Source organism: Neolamprologus multifasciatus, chromosome 5, assembly GCF_963576455.1.
Source record: "Neolamprologus multifasciatus chromosome 5, fNeoMul1.2, whole genome shotgun sequence".
In the NCBI taxonomy this organism is placed as follows: domain Eukaryota; kingdom Metazoa; phylum Chordata; class Actinopteri; order Cichliformes; family Cichlidae; genus Neolamprologus; species Neolamprologus multifasciatus.
In genome coordinates this window covers 22903346-22925283 of record NC_140443.1, presented here as the reverse complement: position 1 = coordinate 22925283, position 21938 = coordinate 22903346, and the positions used below count along the sequence as shown (strand labels likewise).

At 41.0% G+C, this 21938-nt stretch overlaps 1 protein-coding gene across 1 annotated transcript; it reads left to right on the top strand.

Moving 5' to 3' along the window:
• The first annotated feature begins 108 nt into the window (after positions 1-108).
• On the top strand, positions 109-21913 carry LOC146518672 (arf-GAP with GTPase, ANK repeat and PH domain-containing protein 1-like). The gene is given in 22 exon segments (XM_085160951.1): positions 109-2370; positions 2941-4171; positions 10146-10204; positions 10296-10383; positions 10690-10775; positions 10883-11024; positions 11104-11246; positions 11374-11487; positions 11692-11850; positions 13710-13793; positions 14065-14157; positions 14159-14170; positions 14265-14351; positions 14353-14413; positions 14990-15118; positions 16151-16288; positions 16421-16480; positions 16717-16868; positions 17173-17263; positions 17899-18121; positions 18285-18585; positions 19015-21913. Coding segments are annotated over 21 exon segments (3651 nt in total). The 5' UTR covers positions 109-2370; positions 2941-3024; the 3' UTR covers positions 19297-21913.
• The last annotated feature ends 25 nt before the right edge of the window (positions 21914-21938 follow it).

Sequence of the window (21938 nt, the reverse complement as noted above, 5' to 3'; positions counted from 1 at the left end):
TGCTGTTTGTGACATTTTTTGTAGTTATATCTAAAGAAATTTGGGGGGGAAATACTTTTTTTTATATTTTTCTTTTATTTGAATAAATTTGTCTTATGTAGACATTACATTGGTGCATCCCTTGAGTTAGGTGCCTATTTAATGCTTGAACAGTAAAGAAAACTTTGAAAGACCTTCAGAAAGCACAGATTGCATTTCAAGCTTTGCAAGAAAGTCCAGCTGCTTGGATGTGAACTATAAAGAAATGAGAGGTGGCTGAAAGACTTTTTCACAGTACTATAAGATAGCAATAAGCACTAGTAAGAAATGTGTTTATAGAGTGTTTTAGACTGTTAAAAGCAATATTTAAATCCCCAGGTCTATCTTGATTTGGTTACATTTACATTAACAGTTAACTTTGTGCTTTTGCAGCATTTCCATTGTTAGCAAAAAACTCTAAATGTTATCAAGGCTGAAAAATGTGAATTAAGTAAAGACATATGAATGTAATGTTTTGGCAGGTAAGCACAAAACCACATATTAAACACTGTTCTGCTTTTTAAACATGGGTTTTAACTTTCCATGATTTCCACCTAAATGGCAACCACCTGTGGCTACAAAGAAAACACTCAAAAAGCCTGAAAATTAAACAGGCATTTGAAAATAGCGCCATTATTAGCACAACTGAAATATCTTACACATACTGTATATGAGTAACAGCCATTTTTGACTTTTACGTATTAGTTAAGTATGGAAACGAATAGATCTCATTCCAGATATGTGCACAAAGCAAAGTGGACGGTTAACAAGTAAATTATAGTACATATCAAAAAATGAGCAACAAAAATGCCAGTGAAGATTTAAGTCGATAAGATAGGATGAGATGAGAGCCTTTATTAGTCCCAGAGTTAGCTTCAATGTGTGTGATTGTACTGCTGCTGAAAGAAACTCTACTTTTCATTCTTAACTGATTATGATGCTACTATTAGAATTTCAGCAGCCTTAATAAATCACAATATGTTTAGTAAACATCTTAAAACCACAAAAGCTTTAACATAACATACGGATGCCCATAGGTTTTACGGCTCGATCTTCTGTTTTTAATCGAGACAACAACAACTGTGACTCTGAGGTTTAAATGTAAGAGTGAGAAGAATGCCGTTTGCTTGATCCATGAGTCATGTTGTTGATGCTGACAGGTTCATGATTAAGAGACAAGACAAAATACCTTCTACCTGAAGGTTGTGTATTGCGTTACTTCTAAAGTATGTTTTTGTCCTTCCGCATCTTGTATCTTCTCTGATGTCTTCCACCTAACTTATCATCAATATCTGCAGTTTTCCCTCCATTTCTCCTGCTGTTACTGTAGATAGCTTCCCTCCCTCAAAAATCTATCTTCTGTTTAACATTTTCTATATCTTTCTATTTTTTTTCCCCTTTAGAAACGATCCATCCTGTACATCCTTACTTTCTCACTCAAAGAGGACATGCAGTGAGGCAGAGAGAGAAAGCAGGAGCTGCTCACAAGGAGAGCGGAGAGAAAGAGCTAGAGACAGAGCAGATGCATTGGCAGGAGTAGAGCTGAGGCTTTTTTTTCCTCCTTCCTGTCTCTCTTTTTGTGTGTGTGTGTGTGTGTGTGTGTGTGTGTGTGTGTCGGCACAGATAAAAAGAAAATGTGATGAAGGTGGGCAAGGACCACCACCGCCTCACAGCAAGCTGCTCATTCCCCAGCCTGATTGCCCGAGCCGTATCCAGCGTGGATGTGGTTGTGCGGCAGGCTAACGGCGCGTAAGCAGGGGGGCTCCATGGCTCTGTGGCAGTGAGAAGAGGAGGAAAGAAGGAGGAAAAAAAGGAGGAGGGGCTGTGGTGAGCTGGTGGGCTTCCTCTGCCTCACAGACACATTTTATTGACTTGCTAATTGGATGAGGCACTCGGAGGAGAGGATGCAGTGACCGAGAGGAGCTGCTCTCCAGAGGAGGCATACATGCAGAAGAAAGCATTGCTTGGGTTGTGGAAATCGGGCTACTTTATCCCTCTTTCTTTTTTTTCTTTCTTCTTTTTTTTTTTTTTTTTAGCTTTTCTCGAGACATAACAACAGATGTTTTTTCAGCATCTCTCAGTGACCCTCACACTGTGCATACATAATTTTATGCATGACATTGTCGATCGGAGGCTCCAGCTGCCAGACGCTTCGTGACAAGTGAATGATTTCCATTTTGTTGTTCCCCTTTCACCTGTTTTCATCTTCAGTTGGAGCTCTTTTCTGTCAGCCTTGTTTGATGTGCCATTTGATATGAATGGTAATCCGGCGGCAAGATGATTTCTTCGTCAGATCAAATGTGCACGGAGCCGTGAATGGATACTCTTCAGTGGGGAGAGAAAAAAAGGAAGGTATGATATGAGCAAAAGCCGAGACAAATATTGTAGTAGGGTGGCATTATACAGCTAGTATTAATATTAGCCCTATTCAAGAAATGGATCAGTCATGAATGTATAGACTGTTGCATAATTCCAGGCTGAAATCTGAGGCAGGGACACCTACTCCGTGGAAAGATATACCTTATTTAGATCCATCCATGTGTCTCTGTGTCAGATTTGCTCTAAATAAATGAATTTAAGAAGGAAAGCAAGGCAGAGAGGGAGAAGGATTATGAATGAATCAGTGATAGACACCAGTAGTAGTGGTGTGCATTGAAGAGGATTAATGGAGGCATTTAAAAAAAAAACAAAAAAAAAAACAGTCTAGACTTGTTTCACCAGTGGGTCAGCCTTCTGAATATATTCCATAAATTTGCAATTCAAGTGTTCCTCTATTTTTTATTACTGACTTCCTGTTTTTGTTAAGGTTTTAAGAGCAAACTTGGACTACTGTCAAGTGCATTAGCCCGACATCAGCCAAAATCTGCCACACATCATTTGATCAGATCTGTATTTGATTTTTTTTTTTCTCCTGGTCTTCAGTCTCATCCTGGTTGCCATGACCGAGGTGTGCAGGTCTTTTGAGGTCAGAGAGCAGGTGTCACTGCACTGAGGTCTGCTGTCCCAATGAGCAAAGCAGCCAACCCACAGAGACGCACCACCTACCTCATATCCCTCACTCTGGTGAAGGTTGAGGCTTTGCCAGAGGATGTAGCAGGAAGCCAGACGGAGGCTCTTCCAGAGGGGGAAGGGAGCCCTAAGAAGGAGGAAGAGGAGGAGAAGGAGGAGCTGAACATTACTCCTGACAGGGAGGAAGAACCTGTGTGTTTGGAAGTGGCAGAAAAAGAAAACGCAGAAGTAAAAGAGGAAGTGGAACAGGTGCGGGTCAAGTATGGCAGCCCTAGTGAGAACAGAGGGAAGCCTGAGAGGAGGGATGGACACCAAAAAGACACTGTATCGGTTGGTAAGAGCAAAGACGCTTCTTTTGAACACCCACCTGTCAAGCAAATGGTTAAAGTATATGGAGGAACTACCACAGAGGGAACTGCGCGCAGAGAGGGACCTCGCTCAGATGCCTTGCGCCCTAAGACTGAGCTCTACCGGGAGCCCCCCTTGCTCTTCTTAAGGGGTGAAAATGGAGCGGACTTGAGCGGTCGTTCACGTTGCAGCCTCCCCTTTTCTGTGCCATCACAGGTCAGCCCACGTCCAGAAGTCTTGATGAGATCCCACGCAGGAGGCAACTCTGCATGGAGGGAGTTCAGAGAGACCAACACAACAACCTTGTATCACTCTGCAAAGACTTTGGACAGAAGGGATAACCGCTTTGGGGACCAGTCCCCCTTAACGGCAGCTACAACCACGGGGCCTTATAGGGCGTCCTGGGCCGACAGCGATGGCAGGGGTGCGCTCATCCGTCCCGGAGCTCCCGTCAGTGGAGGATATTCAGGCATAATGACCCGGGACAGCCCTCAGGGGGAGAGATTTAAGACAGTTTCCGTTTCCTTATCCGCTACCGACATGTCCAGGGCTCAGAGAAAGCCCACAAGTCGTACCCTGGACAACAGCGACCTACATTGCCTCTCCGAGGACCTGAAGAAGGGAAAGGAGGGACAGGGAGGAACAATCCACCGTGCTCCTCCTCCTCCCCCTCGTGATCGTAAGATGCTCAAGTTCATTAGTGGGATTTTTACCAAAAGTGCAGGCGTGCCAGCCGGCGTCAACACTCCACCTCCGCTGTATCCACCTGTGGAGAGAGGTTCGAGTGAGGAGGAAGGTAAGGCAACGTCATGAATCTACTGTCTCTTCATACAAATGCAAATGCAGGCTGTAAACAGCACACCAGCACCCCTTTATTTGACAGTCTCACTCTTCTGGACTCTTTTGACAGACCCAGACCTAAATTAACACGTGCTTAACAATCAGAGTTTGTTGCACATGGCGAACAATATGAATGAGATCTCTGGTGTAAAAGTGGCAAAAAAAAAAAAAAAAAAAAAAAACATTTCAGATAGATTTTATTTCACCCAACAGCAGTCCCTCGGGAGGAAAAAATTAGCCAATTAAGATGATTCGTTTATTCTGTGTAATTAAGTAGGGTCCCGTATTTATTACCCATGTATATTGCCTTCTCTGTAGTTTGTGTGGAGCTAAACCCCTCAAAAAAACAAAACCGCCCCCACTTAGTTATGCTCGAATGCGCTCGCTTATTTATTCACACGTTTAATTTATGTGAAGCACTTGCTGAAAGTTCCACGCAGACACAAGTATAGTGAAAAAAATGCATTATCATTACTTTAGCTTGGCTTAACGTTTTGTGTGAAACATCTTCTGTAATTGTTTCCTTTGCACGTTTCTCTGGGGAAATAGAAGACTTGTGTAAATAAAAAAAAAATAGTTAACATGAACATGTGGTACCTTTACAAGTGAGCTTTGTCATGTTTGTTGTATTGCATGGTAGGTAACACCCGAAGGGCTAGAAATGTTCCAGTTACTTAAAGCTAATAGGTAACTTTTCCTATTTAGTGAGATCAGATGAAACAATTCCACTTATTTGTGGGCTCTTGGTGTATTTGAGATTAGTTTTAGGGTGGAATAATAATAAATATGTAGTCATAAACATATGAGGTGACCATGGGAGATAAGATTAGATATGAGTACATCAGAGGGGCAGCTCAGGTTGAGCAGTTTGGAGACAAAGTTAGAGAGGAAGGCTGAGATGGTTTTGACATGTGCAGAGGAGGGATAGTGGATAGTGCACTGCACAAAGGATGTTGAATACGGAGCTGCTAGGAGCAGAAGGAAAAGAATAAGACCACAGAGAAGATTCGTGGATGCAGTGAAGGGAGGACATGCATAGGGTTGGTGTGACAGAGGAGGATGCTAGGGGTACGGAGATGAAGCAGATTATTCGCTGTGGCGACCTCTAAAGGGAGTAGCTAGAAGAAGAAGAAGAAGAAGAAGAAGAAGCAATCATAATAACATCTGATGAAATAGCGTACCTTTGAGAATTTATAAGAATTACAACGAAAAGCAAATAATGATGTTTTTCTATCTGGACATAGAAAATAAATGCCTGAGTGAATATTAATGTGCATGAAGAGTATTTGTTTTTAAGGTTAAGTGGTATATATCCTTTCAATATTCAATTACTCTTTCACAGCACAAGTGGGAAAAGCACAGCTTAGCTACACTAATGAATTAGTGCTACTAATAGAAAACTTGCTGTCCAAAAACTGGTAAAAATGAACAATTTTGATAATTATTGCAACCATTTCACATTTTTATTCGCTGTTCTCTTTGTGCTTAGCGGGTTTGGACCTTAGAAGCAATTTCAATATATCACCTTGTTTTATTGACCAATCATCTATTTAAGATGTTAATAGATGATGAAAACAAGCTTGTTGGTAATCATTAGATTTGCAGTATAAAAAGTAAATGTCAAGTTAAGATCTTAGTTAAAAATAGAAGCTGGATCTGATGTAGGCCTGCAGGATATCTGATGGAGAGGGGATTAGAATATTAGGTCACTGTGAATTAATAAACCTATGGCAAGAGGGGGGAAATTACAGCAAACTTACTGAGAGAAGGGGAAGAGCTCCAAAGAGATTTTTAAAGTAAGAGTGTTTCAAATGTGTACAAGCTGTTCCTCCTTGGTAAAGCTGAGGTCATCACAGCAGTAAATAGCAAAGATGGGTGTTTTTCATGTGAAAATGCTGTCATGTGTCTGAGTGCTTTGACTCCATGTTTGGGATATCAAACACACAGAAATGTGTTCAGTGTTCATGATGCAACTCTATTTTTATTTTTATTTTTTTCTTTCTTTAAAAAAATCTTTGACAGGGTGTGTAGGATTTGGAGTAAGCCCTGAATAATTTGTCGGGAGTAAGTGGGACATGAATAATTAAGGTTTGGGATACACAGAGCTGTGTTCATCGGCGGAGCGAGGGGAGCGGGTCCACTTCCTGCTCTGTGCGTGGAGTTAATCAGCCTTCAAATGCAGTCCATTCATTTGTCAGCGTTATGTTGTGTCATGATGAGTCTGTAATTGCAGCTTAAAATGTCAGCGTTCTGCTGGCGGACAAACTCGGTGATTTTGATGCAGAAAATATTGGCCAACACCGGCAGAACATGAGAGACGCGCGCAGTTTCATGTTTTCAGGTGGACATCACATCTCCATGCCTCTCACACATGTCGCTGTATCCATGAGAGACCGTTTATCGTATAGAGACCCAGGCTTGGATGGAGGCTTCTGGAAAATGGAGTTGCCATGGCAACAGCAAGCCGCGAGAGGTGCTATTTGGTCTGTGGTGTGACGCTCTTGATGGAGGGGAGTGTGGGCGCAGGTGGGGGGGATTGCCCAAAGATGGGGACGAGGGAGAGTGGAGTCGGTTTAAAGTTAGTATCTGTGTCCCCGTGGAACCAGGACGACGCTGCAGCTCGCTCCACCCAGCTCAGCGTAACCTGCCAGCTTCAGAGAGTGCGCGCGTGCGTGCGTGTGCAAGACATGTCTGTGTCGTTGTCTCTGGTGAGACAGTTTCCTCATCACTGTACATCTGTAAGCACTATCGCATTGTTTTTGCCCCCGCTGATGGGGATTTGTGTTGTTCCTTCAGCTAAATATTTGCACATGTGTATGATGTCCTCTATGGCTTTGTCTGTCTGTCTGCCCCTCTTTTTTCTCTCTGCTCAATGTCCATTCACCGACATCTTTCTGTCAAAGATAAAACAAAGCAAAATTCAGCCATAAAACCAGATCCAGAGCCCGTTCGCTACAAAGATATGCTTTATTTATAATGCAGCGCATAAAGGCATTTAAGGAGTAAAAGAAAAGCTGCAGATAATAATAAAATTGTAAATAAATTAAAGTTTTTAAAAATCTCTTTGTTTTAAAGAATTCTTTTGGCTGCCAATTCCTCAGCCCATGGGTTATATATATATAAGGATATATCCTGTATATCCTTATATATATATATATATATATATAATACTGGTATAAAGCCTGAAACTAGTTGAGGTATTATATAATATTCCTGTGAATCTGCATTTCTTTCAAGACAAATGTTGCAGCTGAGATTAAGTGACTTGTGATTTATACTGTCTGTAGAGTCTGGAAAAGACAAGATATCCATGACCTCAGAATTAAATTAAAGGCTGAGCTACAGAGGAACAAAAATAAGAATAAGAATACAGTTTAACAGTTGCCTTGGTACTCTACCTCCCACACTAATACTGCTGTCTGTGCTGTTGGTAAAGAGTTTTTATCATGTAATTTGTCCACTCTACAAAATATTATTTTCAGCCTGTGACTGTAGGTTACACTGAGTGATAGAATTACACAGTAAAACAGGATTTGGTATTATGATGACAGTTAACCAATGTACTAGGTACATTTGGCCATACACTCGCCATCATTTATCACCGTGACAGTTTTTAATCATTCTCAGTCATCATAGTTGACTGAGAATTAATGTTCATAATGTTCTGATGTTCATCTCGCTAAGAGACAGTGACAGGAAGCAACACAAACAGCTGTTTTTGCAGGGTCTAGTCATTCCACCAAAGTGGTGGTTAATGTAGCAAATATATTGTTAAAAATGCAATGAAAGAAGGTGTGGTTGTGTATGAAAGTTTTTCACAGACAGTTCCTTCAGGAATGAAATATAGGATGGGAGGTAATAGTGACTCAAATAGCCACTGTCATAACCGAGAGCATCTCAAATCTTGCAGATGGGCTACAGCTCCTGTCAGCTAAGAACAGGGAATTGAGATTATAATTCACAGTGGCTCATCAACATTTTGAACAAAAATAGATGCAAGGTAACCTAAATGAACACATTTTCGGTACAATAACAACGTTAACAGACGGAGATTTAGTGCGCTCATCTCTAGAGTCCGACGTACTACCACAAGTTTAAAATTATGCTGATTATGAGTTAGCTATCATAAAGAGCCATTTACTTTCTGTCTCCTCTCCTCCTCTAAACTAATTTCAACAAACTGTGTACACCCAGAGTCAGCCCTCAAGATTGTTTTCATACAAGAAAAATCTCCAGTGCAGTAAATCTGTGTGTTTCTTGAGTCCAGTGTTAGAGGATTATTCAACAAAACATTATTTCGCAGAATGCTGCATGAGCATACGTTGTTTCTACAAATAATCTGAAACACTGTGACTTATATTTGACTCAAATCTTAACCCACTTTAGGTTATTTGACTTTCTTATGCAAATAATCTTCCATCACAAGCCTTTTGAATCAGGTTTCATCTCTTCTCGATACCACAGAGCACCAAGTGGCATACTCGGTCTTGTTTCAGTTGACACCGACTTCTATAAAATTCATGAAATGAGGGGAACTGCACAGGGAATAAAATGAATTATCTCACTCCAGCTGGCTCATATCTCTTTTCTTTTTCTTCTTTTAGTCTTCGAAGGTGAATAAAAAATAATGGCTCGTTAAGGTTGGTTTTGCCGGTTAATTCACAATAAGAGGGAGAAAAGAAGGTGGTTTAACAATGTTAGGGTAAAGTAAAGATACCTGCCATGCTGGCCAACTCGTATAGACTTGCACATTTGTACACTTGATTGAATTTTCTGGGTGCTCACAGTTGGGAGAGTGACAGCCTCTTTGAGCTCAGAGGGTGGATGGGGACGCTTGAACATTAATTGCTGCTCACTGTTGTTGGATACAACAGATAGTTAGCCAAACCTGGCCAGCAATCATACTACTGCTAAGTGTTTTTGGGACATTGTGTGTGTTTTAGAAACTCGAGTTTTATTATTATAGTTTTACTGCTTTATCCTGACTCTGAACTGAATCCAGTGACTGTTTTGACCGTAACAATGCTGGAGACATTTAAAGTCATATTTTATTTATTTATTTTTATTTTATTTCAATGAGGCTAATTAACTGTTGTTTTTCACTACATCATCAAAGCACTTCATGGTTGCTACGTCTGCTGTAAAATGTTACCAAGGGGTGGAATTGGGTTGTATTAAAGGGTTGAGTAGAGCTATTTTGCATAAAAATAGCAGGAATATGTTTAAATATAAATCTATATTTAAGTCACATTATTTATTTAGGGGCAGTACATTAATGCAGTGGTTAGCATCACCACCTCACAACAGAAGGTCTTGGCTTTGAATCCGTCGGCAGCCAAGTGCTCCCTCTGCGTGGAGTCTAAATGTTTTCTCCGAGGATTCCGGCTTCCTCTCGAGATCCAGAATGTTAGGTTTACCAACGACTCTAAATTAGCCATGGGCGTGAATATGAGCGGTACTGGTTGCCTCCATGATCTCTCCATGATAACCGTGTGACATTCTGCCAGGTGTACCCTGCCTCTTGCCCGATGACGGCTAGGATAGGCTCTAGCCCCCATACAACCCTGACTTGGGTAAGATAAGGTCAGGGTTGCCGGAATAATGTATTTATACTAAAAGCTACCGAACTGACTCCAGATCAGCACATACACCCCTATAAAAACTATCAACTTAGAATATTGGGCCTGTTTTTAGGCTAGCTTTGATTAGTCACTGGGCTGCCTGCGTCTCACACAAACCCCCTCAAAATGAATGTGAGGAGCAAATGGCACCTAAAATAGCACATAGACTCAAAGCAGGGGAATACCCAAGTGCTTTATGTCCTATATCACGTTATATATATTTGTTTGTTTTTGTTCCTGTGTTTCAACTCAACTTTTCACCGATGAATCCTGTCTTCCTCTGTTTTTGCTGTGAATGTTTGCCCTCAGTTGTATGCACCAGCAGTCAAGAATGGACGATGAGCCAAACTGTGCAAGAGCTACATCTGGTAAGCAGGAGATTGTAGTTTTTACAAATCAGTTTGTGGATTTAATGTTGAATTTATAATTTCTCTCTCTGTCTCTCTGTCTGCTCTTCAGGGTGTTTTGGGTGGTCTGTGCAGTGGGAAGTCTGCTCTGGTCCACAGACATTTAACTGGAAGTTACCTCCCACTGGAGAACTCAGAAGGTTGGTTTAACATCTCCACCCATTAAGAGCGGAGCTTTGTGAATTCAGTTCAGATTGATTTGGTTTAACTTCTCAACTCTAAAACTCTAACGCTAAAATGTAAGGTAAAGGCTGAACACTATTAAAGTCAGATCTCCGACAAGCGACACCTGAGTCTCCTCCAGCAGATGGATACTGGCTGTTTCTGATTTAGATGATCCAGGATCATTCTTTTAATCACTTTAATCACAATTTTAGTGCTGTAAATATCAAATGAGTTATTATGTAAAAGCTTTAAAAACATTTGTTTGTTCCAATATTTGCCAGGACGCCAGTATATTAAGGATGTGCTAGTTGATGGTCAGAGCCATCTGCTGATAATCAGAGAAGAGACAGAACTCCCGGATCCTCAGGTAGGTGGAGAATCGAGCTGAACTTGTTTGAGGGCTTGTTTTTAATAAGAGTAAGTATTTCTTCCCTCTTGTACTTTTTGACTGCTATTATTTTTCCCTTTTGTTAGTTTGCAAGTTGGGTGGACGCAGTAATCTTGGTCTTCAGTTTGGAAAATGAGGCCAGCTTCCAAGAAGTTTACAAAATCTATCACCAGCTTGCAATCCATCGGCCCGTAACTGAGATCGCTTTCATAGTCGTCGGCACTCAGGGTAAGATGCTCACGCTCAGCATCTGAGCCTCCTTTATAATGAACTCTCGTTGTAGTCGGGTGATTTTTGCTTATTCCAGATAAGATCAGCAGCACCAACCCCAGAGTGATAGATGATGCCAGGGCCAGACAGCTCTGCTCAGACGTGCGGCGCTGCACTTACTATGAAACCTGTGCGACGTACGGCCTCAATGTGAACAGAGTCTTCACGGATGGTATGTACGTCTGTCATATCCAAAACCATATGGTGTGTGGTGCTGTAGAGGATGGACAAATATGAATTTTATTGGGGACTAATGTTTCATTTTTTAATTTAATTTCTGGGGTTTTTTTGGCCACAGCTGCCTCAGAAGATCATGGCAGCTAAGAAGCAAGCTGCCCTACTGGCTTCTTGTAAATCTCTTCCCAATTCTCCCAACCACTCTGGAGGCTCCACCCCAGTCTCCGGTGTCTTTCCAGGACAGGTAAAAACCAGCACCTTACCTGTTGTCCATAAGAAGCAGCTTTTGTTACTCTATTTTCTGTATTTCATTTTGCTGTCAGGCTATTTTTAAAGTGTGCATGCTGTTGTATCAGGCTTAGCTATTTGCTCCTTCTGCTCAATTATCACTTCATCTCCTTCGTCCTCCTCCTGTTCCTGTTTTTTTCCTCTCTCTCCCTCTCTTTAGGCGAGTAACGGTGGGCAGAGCAGTGACTACTCGTCCTCACTTCCCTCCACTCCTGTGATCAGTCACAAAGAGATTGGCAGAACACTGAGGGGGGAGAAGCAGGACGGTACTACGCCTGTCTTGGTCCGTAGCGTCCGAAGACGCACCACTAGATTTGCGGTAAACTTTACTCACTGCAAGCTCCAATCATGCTTAGAGAACCTTTTACATTTTTACTGTCAATCTTCTTTCCTCCACTTTTTTTCTTACTCCAAGCCAACCCTTCAGTAGGTTTCCATGTTTAGAAAATGAGCTGTAAACACTTGGCAGGACAAACCAAACCCAATGCAGGAACATACTTATGGTCTTAAGTTATATAATACAGACAGCTAATTAAGCTGAAGTGACCCTATATTAACTACAGGGTGCTAAATTATCAGCTAACTGTAGGCACAAGCTGCATCCAGTGATGCAAATAATTCCAGTAAAATTGTTTTCTCATCAAAGCTGAAGCACTGATTTCTTCGTTTTTCTGTTTGTGGAATTAAGAAATTCAGGTAACTATGCAGCAAATTATTACTTGACATCGGCTTGGTCACATTGGAAATCTTAGTGGTTCAAAATATAATTTTGATGATGCTGAAAGTTTGTTGCATGCTTTAGATAAGTACTGAGCAAAAGTCTTGAGCCATTCCTCATTTCCTTATATTTTGCTTCCAAGTAGCCAGACTTTGTAGCAGTTGCCTTGAGTAATAGTTCCCCAGGGTTTCTGAAGTTTTTTCTTAAGGGATTTTCAGAGAAATGTATTTTTGTTTGTTTGTTTGACACTTTGCTTAGTACATATTTTAAACTTATCTTTAGCCACTTTGTTACTAACAGGCTGTTTCAAAAAAGTAATGATCCAATGGATCACTATCATTCAGAGCCCAGACCTCAACATTATTAAAGTAGTGTGAGCTCAAACTGACAGACAACAAAACAAAAGGCAGCCAACATCCAACGGGGAGCTTTTAATGTCCGTCAAGAAGCCTGGAGAACTATTCCCGAAGACTACTTAAAGAAATTAGAAGAAAAATTGCCTAAGAGAGTTGGAACTGTGCTAAAGAATACATATCATGCCATACCATATTTCCATTTATGTTTATATATCATTGCATCTTTTCTCATGTTTCCACCCTTTATTTTGAAATATAGAGACATGAGGGATGGCTGAACACTTTTCCACATCATTGCAATAATATAGAGCAGAGTAATATAGAGATAGGTGGGGCTAACAGTCAAAGACAATACACTTGCAGAGACATGTACTGTAATATCCATTACAAACATTACATATCTGTAATGTCTAGTATGTCTATAATGTAATTATAATATTACATTCACTTGGGGTTTTGTTGAATGCTGTGAAAATTCAGCCTTATGGGAAAAACAATCTGAAATGTCATTAAAAACCTGCATTAACAAATGTTTGCATCACCTTGGAGACCTACTCATCTGGCTGACTCAACATTTGAATCTAATAATTAATGCTTATGTTTAATCACATGGATCATACTGGCTTTTAAGCTGCTAAATGCACCACATATATATAAAGCCTTCACTCGTTTTGTCAGTGTTTTTTTTACACTGGGCAGGCAGTTTATTCATTGGATTATCAGAACAGCAGCTTCCTGTGTCTGGGGCTGAAGTTGATTATAGTGAACCAGAAGAGTAAAGCTGTGGGTCAGAAAAGCTAAACAGTGGTCAGATGAGGAAAACTACAGAATTAGGATGGTAATTCTCTCTGCGTTTTCTGCTATAAGTGACCAGAGCTGTAAGCATTTGATTAGACACTTGCATAAAAATACAGATTAATGCAGCTTCATGTAAAGCTACAAACAATTTTTCTTAACCAGTTGCTATAAATACACACTTATAAGCCAGCTTTTACAGTCAGCAGAAACTTTCCAGCAGAAACTCTGGGAAATATAAATTAAAATCAGCAGTAAGCTGCCCATTCCTGCCTGATGCAGTTATTGTCCATCCTTCCCTTCCTTTAGGGCCGGAGAGGCAGCGACTCAAACAGAAGGAGCGCAGACTTTAAGGGCGATCTGGGCAGCGGGCGCTCCATTCCCATCAAACAGGTAGGGCACCGATTTGCACTTGATACAGAAACAAATATGATGTATCAGATGGACCCTCAGCAAGAGACATCTCACCAGCAGTCACTTCAGACGTGTGAAGCCAATTTCATCGTGTGGCGTGATGAAGTGCTGTGATCTCCCATATTGCCCTGATGATAGTTAGTGGGTGTTTTTGGCAAGCCAGCTTTCATTATGCTGCCGTAATATGTGAAATGAACACTTGAGACATTAGCAATAAATTGACAGTCTTCTGTGTTGTCGCCTCCGTAAGGGCATCTTGCTGAAGCGCAGTGGGAACTCGCTCAACAAAGAGTGGAAGAAGAAGTATGTGACATTGTCCAATGATGGCATACTGTCCTATCACTTCCAGTGTCAATGTGAGTTGGCATGTTAACAGAGCGCTCCAGAGCATTATGCTGCTGAAAGCACGACTGATGTTTGATGGTAATGGTCTGATGTCTGGCTTGGCAGGACTACATGCTGAATGCCCCCGGGAAAGAGATGGACCTGCTGCGAGTGACAGTGAAGGTGCCGGGAAAGCGGCCGCCTCGCGCCGTCCCCGGCCTGCGCTCCCCCAGCTGGGCTTAACGGGCGGGTCAAAGACGTTCAAGGAGCTGAGGGTAAAGATGGTCTCTATGGTTCACAAAAGAGGGAAAAATCTTTAGATGTCTCACATTAGCTAAACCTTATATATATTTAAATAAACCTCATGTAAATTAATTATGTCATCTAAAGTTACTGTGATATTGAACAGATTTTGGTCTAGCTCATCTAAGAAGCTCAAGATTTTAAATCTCCATGCTGGTACTTTTCTCTGTGGAGCTGATAAGATGAAATATTTTACCTGATGACCTTTTTCTATCAGAGACAGTGATAAAAAATGTAGATATGTAGAAAAGAAGGCTGCAGAACTGCTTTGTACGTATAGTTCTTGGCATTTTAAGACGGTTGTAAATGGAGGGGTCAAGCATTTGTGCAAACGGGGGGAAATTGCAGCAGGCTGTGAAACCCCTGCAAGACTACAAAACAGCATCATAAGGAATTTTGCAAGTGCTTTAAGAGTGTGTGGGGAAACTAAATCAGTAATGCATGCAAGTGTCAGAAAGTGTCACTGTTTGTTTTCACATTTAGTGTTTGACTGAATTGCTTTATTATTAAGTATGTGGTTGTTTATATGGTTGCTACCCTTCCTGTAGTCCCAATGAGTGCAAGCAGTCTCCTGCAAGTTGAGGAGATGGAGGGGCTGGGTGGTGCCCTGTTCCTGAGGGGTAACAGAGGTGTGCAGCGATGTCCTTCCACACTATCTAACCACGCTCAAAGCATTGGTGAGTATGGGACTAAAAACATGTAAGACAGTGAAATTTCTGAAATGTAACAAAAAACAAAATGTTATTAAAAATGTTTCAAACACTACAAAGACAGCTATGGCTGTGATCTTTGAGCCCTCACTGCATGGGTTCAGCAACACTTCACAGCACACTGTCGTTAACGTCGCCTCCACAAATGCAAGAAAAAATCTTTACTTTGCAGAGAAAGAAAAACATTATTTAAAAAAATTAGGAAGGCTGTCACCTTTTCAGGGCACAAGCTCATTTAGGCTAGACTGAGAAAAAGTAGGAAACTATTCTGTGGACCATCCAGTCACAATTTGAAATTATTTTTGGGTGGTATGGATACCGCATCCTCCCAGCTACAGAGAAGAGGGACCATCCAGCTTGGTATCAGCATACAGTCCAAAAGCCAGCATCCATAAAGGCGTGGCACGATATTTGTGCATTTGGCCTGAAAGACATACAAAGGGTTTGTTCCCATGCAGATGATGTCATTTTCTGGAAATGTCTTGCTTTTTTTTCCCAGCATGACAAAACATTCCTCACGATCTGCAGCTGTGTGGCTCCACAGCAAAAGAGCTCAGGTGCCGCCTGCAGTATTGAAAACTAATTTAACAATATGAAAAGAAAAACATGACAAATGAGGCCCTGAAATATTGAGCAGCTGAAATAGTATTTTGAGCTAGGATGGGAAAATATTTCTCTTTTAAAACAACAACAACATTTGTTTCACTTAGTTCTCATAAGCCCAGAGTTGATGCAACACGGTGGCAAACATGTCCCTGCACCAACTTTTTACAAAGGCGTTGCTGATATCAAATTTAAAACGAGCACCTATTAAAAAACCAACATAGAAAAACCTTAAAATATCTCAGTTTCAGCATTTGATCTCTTTTTCTTTTTACTATTTCCACCAATTTGTGAATGATTGCATTCGGTGTATAATTCATACAGTGTCCTGCTTTTTCGGAAACTTTTTCGGGTTGTAGTAATTTTACATTTGTTATCCTGTCTGCTCGTTACAAGACTCTGCAGTTGAGGGAGTCTCGAGCTCTTCCTCTACCAAAGACGTAGGTTCTGCCTCCCCGGTCACGGACAGAAAAAAGCATCGCAGAAAGAAGAGCATGAATCAGAAAGGAGATGCCACCGCCGGCCAAGCAGATGGTAAATGATTACAAGCTTCAAATATGTTTTCATAGGCACCAGTCTGGATATTTCTAATGACATTTGTAGCTTTACTACATATGACGAAGACTTTGTGTTTTCGCTGATATTTTCTTCTCTTCTCTTATGCAGCTAAGCGCAAAATGTGGAAACTCAAAAGCTTTGGTAGCTTAAGAAACGTAAGCAAGACAGGTAATATAAATCAGCTGCCTCCACACATGCCAGGCTATCACATTAAGAGTCAAGCTTCTAATTTAACATATTGACAATTAATCAATTAAATTCTGCAGTACAGCAGCATAAAACTAAACCTTGCTTATGCACGAACTGTGGATCCTGAAGTGATGTTAATAACCTACTGCTGAAATTTCTGCATCCAGAAATCATTAAAAAAATCTGAGCTCTGTGTTATTGTCTTTTTGTCTCAGACGAGGATAACTTTGACTTCCTCATTGTGTCAAGCACTGGTCAGACGTGGCATTTTGAAGCACAAAGTGTGGAAGAGAGGGACTCCTGGGTCCAAGCCATCGAGAACCAGATCCTGGCCAGCCTTCAGCTGTGTGAAAGCAGCAAAAACAAGGCAAGAAACGACAGGAAAACATTCGCTCTCTGACACACAGCAATCTAGTTTTTTATTCATTCATTTTATTGCCAGCGACAAATGGTAAATATTACAGACTTCCTGCAGATAAAAAGCTCCTTGAGAAAAAACAAGAACAGTGATTTTTTTTTTTAAAGATCCACCCTAAGTTGGTTTTTTTTTCTATCTGTTACTGTCAGTACAATGACTGCGGTCATTCATCACTTTTTTCTTTGCAGAGATAGATTTAAACAGGAGAGTTAATACAAGTTCATTTATTCTGGTTACTGTTTGCCTCTCACAGGCTCGAAGGAACAGCCAGAGTGATGCAGTGGCTCTGCAGGCGATACGCAATGCAAAAGGCAACAACTTCTGTGTGGACTGTGACGCTCCCAGTAAGTCATGCTTGCCTATTTCATCCCTAATTTGACTGCTCTGTTTGCTTTCACGTTTGGAAGTTTTAATCAGAGCTGAGGCCTCTTTTGTTGTTGGTGTAAGAAGCTGCATAGAGCGAGGAGAAAATAATTTGCTGCGGACTTGAACTTCTTTGTGTTCGTACTCTAGAACAAATGTGGACAATCACCGTGGAAAATGTGTATGACCCTCCTCCGTCTGACAGTCTGAAAATAGCTTTCCGTGCCTTAGAGCGTTCAAAGCGGGGTACTTTTAACTTTTAAATTGGTATTTAGCATATTTGAAAACAGTCATTCATCCGCATGCTATGCGATAAGACAATGGAGTGTGAATGCAAATATTTTTATGTGCCTTTGTGTGGTATTTTTCACATCCCACACGTACCACATTTTTCACATGATTTCTGTATTGTTTGAGGGCCAGATAAAGAATTTTGATGACTTTTCAGATCTAAATTAAATTTAATGCTGAGGTTTTTTTTATGCTGATTTGTTAGACTCTTCTGTTGTGCACCATGGCCGATCAGGCGCATTTTAGTGCCACGCAGCCAAATGAAATTGGTAGACTGTCAGTTTCAAATGAAGTTAATTTGTTGTGTGCACGCTCCCTCTTCAAGATCCGACCTGGGCCAGTCTGAATCTGGGCGCTCTCATATGCATCGAGTGTTCCGGCATCCACAGAAACCTGGGGACTCACCTGTCACGGGTTCGCTCTCTGGCGCTGGATGATTTGCCACGAGAGCTGACGCTGGTTCTCAGTGCTATCGGCAACCACATGGTCAACAGTATATGGGAGGCACGCACAATGGGCCACCGTAAACCAGCACCTGATGCTACACGGTAAGGACAAATCATCTTTATATATATATACACAAGTTTTCTTTTTTTACAGTATGGACACATGAGCTGTGCAGCTCTTTTTCTGAGTCCACTGGAAAGTCCAGTGCTGTCATCTGTCAGCTGTAAATGCTGATGACTCACTTGTTTCTCTGTCCTTGTCTAGAGAGGAGCGGGAATCGTGGATAAGAGCCAAATACGAGCAGAAACTGTTTGTGGCGCCGTTGCCTCCTCCTACGAGCGAGGGCCCAGACATCACTCTATCTGGCCGTCTTCTGTTGGCAGTGATGGAGCACAATCTCCCCAAGCTGCTGCTACTTTTGGCCCACTGCACTAAGGAGGACATTAATGCCCCTCTCAGCCTGGCACGCTCCTCCCAGTCGCTCTTAGCTCTGCGGCTGCCCGCTTCCCCCCTGCACGCTGCCTGTCAGCAGGCTGATGTGGTGATGACGCAGCTTCTAATTTGGGTTTGTTTCCCTTTGTCTCTCTTTTATTATCTTACACTGGTCCGGGCAGCTACGAAGCAGGTATTCTCAAAAATATATAGGGATGTTGCTGCAGTGGAGGTACTTGGTTAGGTAATGATTATAAATTTCTTCATCACAGCAAACCATTTTGTAGAGCTGTGCAAAAATGGTAAAATTACCTCCTCTGAGTCGTTCACTCAGCAGAGAACAAAAGTGGTCTAAATAGATGACTCAGCAGACAACTGAAGGTGATCTAAATGTCTGAAAGGTACAAAAGCTCTCTTAATCGCACCTTTCTGACATCATTTAGAGCAATCCTGTTCAGGCTTAACTTTTTTCCTACACATTCTAAAACTTCCTTGAAGTGTGGAGGATGGGATTATTACATAATCTAATCCACTTTGCTTTCTTCTCTTTTCCCGCCTGCAGTATGGCTGCGATGTTCGGTATCGGGATGCTCAGGGCCAGACAGCGTTGGCTCTGGCTCACAGCGCTGGCAGCCAAGAGTGTGTCGACATCTTGCTCCAGCACGGATGCCCGAACGAGCCGCTCCCATCCGTCGCCGCGACAGTCGGTTTCGCAGCGGCAGCCACATCCAGCTTCCCTGTTGCCATGACACCAAGCCTGACGGTTGCCACGACACTCAAGATCTCGCACAAGAGCGGCGGCACAAGCTTGAGTTACAGCACCTCCAGAAGAGCAGTGTCATAACCGAAATGTGGTGTGGCATAAAGCCTGTGCGTCAGAGTGTGTTCGAGTATATGTTTGTGTGTGTGAGTTTGTCACTTTACCCTCATAGTGTCATTGCGCGTCCACACAGGCCAGCGGGACTGATGGACATGTTGCCAGATGTTGCACTCGTAGAGCCAGATGAAGTTCTAAAAGGTGTCTGTGTGTGTATCAGGAGTGTAAACTGTGAATCACACAGCCACATGCAGTCTGCTTGAACGATTTAACCAAAAAAAAGGCAAAGTCTTCTCATTACGCTTTACAAGTGACGGTAAGGTAAAAGGAATACAACATCCTCCGCCTCTGCATTCAGGTTTAAAGGAATGTATTTATCCTGTATGGAGGACTGAAAGTGCCAAAATAAAAATAATCGCATAAATGACAATATATATAAATATATATATATATATATATATATATATATATATATATATATATAAATGAAATACAAGTATATTAAAATTAATATAAGCAAAGGTTAATTTATAAAATGTGACATAGGCTGACATAGCATCTTCAGTTCTTCAATGATCTCCCTAGGCAGTTTTTTTCTGTTGTCAGACTGGCATTTATTAACCAATTGACAAAAAGCTGATCCCACTTTAACTGAGGCAATTGTAGAAATAAATATAAAAGAAGGGAAATATACAGAAATAAATAGAAGGGGGATTGGGTTGCAAAGGGAAAAAATGTAAAATAAATAAAATTTAAATTTATTTATTTAAATTTATTCTTACTTTTTTTATATTTTGGCACTTATAGTCCTCCATAGTTTATATCAGATTGTATGATTCACGTTTCAGAATGCAGTCAGTGTTCAACTTTATTCTCCACTCCATGAAAAATGGCCTCAAAGAAGCTTATCTGAGTATCTCTAGGCCAGACGTAAAGAACTGCAATAAATTTTAAGATTTGAGGGGCATCTTGAATTTCTAGCGTTAAAGATCGCAACAGTTTTTCATTTTGACTGTGAATGTGTGCTTATGCTTAACACAGCTGCTAATTCAGCTCATAAACGATGTGTAAGCCGACATTAAAAAGGGAGGGCTGTTTTAGAGATAAACAGAGTACGTGTATAGAAATGCATTGATAAAATACTATGATTCTAAAAAAAAAAAACAACAAAAAAAAAGCCTAATTTTCCAGAGTGTTATTGTATGATTTGTACAGTTGGTTATGTGTATAAAACTCAAAGGGTTACTCTGTTCAGAGATTTACTGTACAGCGCCCCGGCCCAGTTATTCTTTGATAACCGCCTGATTAACTCTTTGACATCCAAAACGGGAGGTTTTTATGTTATGTTTGTATCGGTGTGTCTGACATAAATAATGTATAGGATTATGCATTATGACTCCAGCAGTAGCTCATTATCAAGGCGAGTGTAAAACTAGATGTGGCAAATGAACAAGTGAAATGCCTTGATTTTGGTTGAATGTAGAGGAAAAAAAACAGATAAGTTAACTGTTTTAAAAATACTAACATGTTTTTCCAGATAATGCAGTTTTTGGTGGACTGTCAGGGTGTTTTGTTTTTTATTCCTGCTGTGTCTAATAGAAAGGGAAAGTAGGGTTTGCCAGATGCAGACGTAGGCTCTCATCTACAAAACCTGGATTTTGAACGATTCAATATTTGTAAACATGCACCAGAGGAATGTTCCCCGATTTAATATCTTTTTTTAATGGCATAAAAACATCTCTCTGCGGTACTGTAACGTATAAAACTTGTGTTTATCTGAAGGCTCAGCTGACTATACATGTCTGTGATTTAAACATCTTCTTCCATTTGTATTCCATTTGTATTTTTTTACTCATGCAATGATTCACAGAGTATTCATTATTAATACACTAAGGCTACTGCCCAAGCTGTGGTGTTTTTGCTTAGAGTTGTGTGTGTGTGTGTGCGTGCGTGCGTGTGTGTGTGTGTGTTCAGACTTGGGTTATTTATTGACTTATTTCGTCCCCTTAATAAACAGTATAATTTACACCTTGGAGCTTAGTAGCATTATAAACACTACTAAAATGTGGGGTTGCTTACAAATGTTTTAGTTTTTGAAAAAACAAATACTTGTTTTTATCGCACATAAGATTAAACATATTAGAATTACACTGTAAATGACAGTAAATAATCATATAAGCCTGAAAACACTTCTACATAGAGTCAATGTCGCTGTGGCCCTGATGCAGGTTTAGAAGATATAAGTTTGGCTAGTCGAGAATCTGAGAATAGCCAAGGAAACAATAAAGATGGATAAGGAAAAGACACTGAGTAAAGGAATCTATGGCTTTTTCTTGTCAACTCTGCCCAGAAGGACAGCATCCTGGAGTCCCCCGGTATACTGCCGACACTGAGACTGATGTATGTAGGTACCATATAATGAAGCTGCCGGTTGAGGACCTTTGAGGCATCTGTTTTTCAGACTAGACTCTGATGTACTTCTCCTCTTGCTCAGCTGTGCTCCGGGACCTCCCACTTCTCTTTCTGTTCTTTGTTAGAGCCAGTTTTGCTGCTCTGTGAGGGGAGATGTGCATGCTGTTGAAGTCTTTAAGTTTTCCTTGGCAGTTTCCCACATGGAATAGCCTTCACTTCTTAGAACAAGAACACTCTAACGAGCTTCAGAGGAAAGT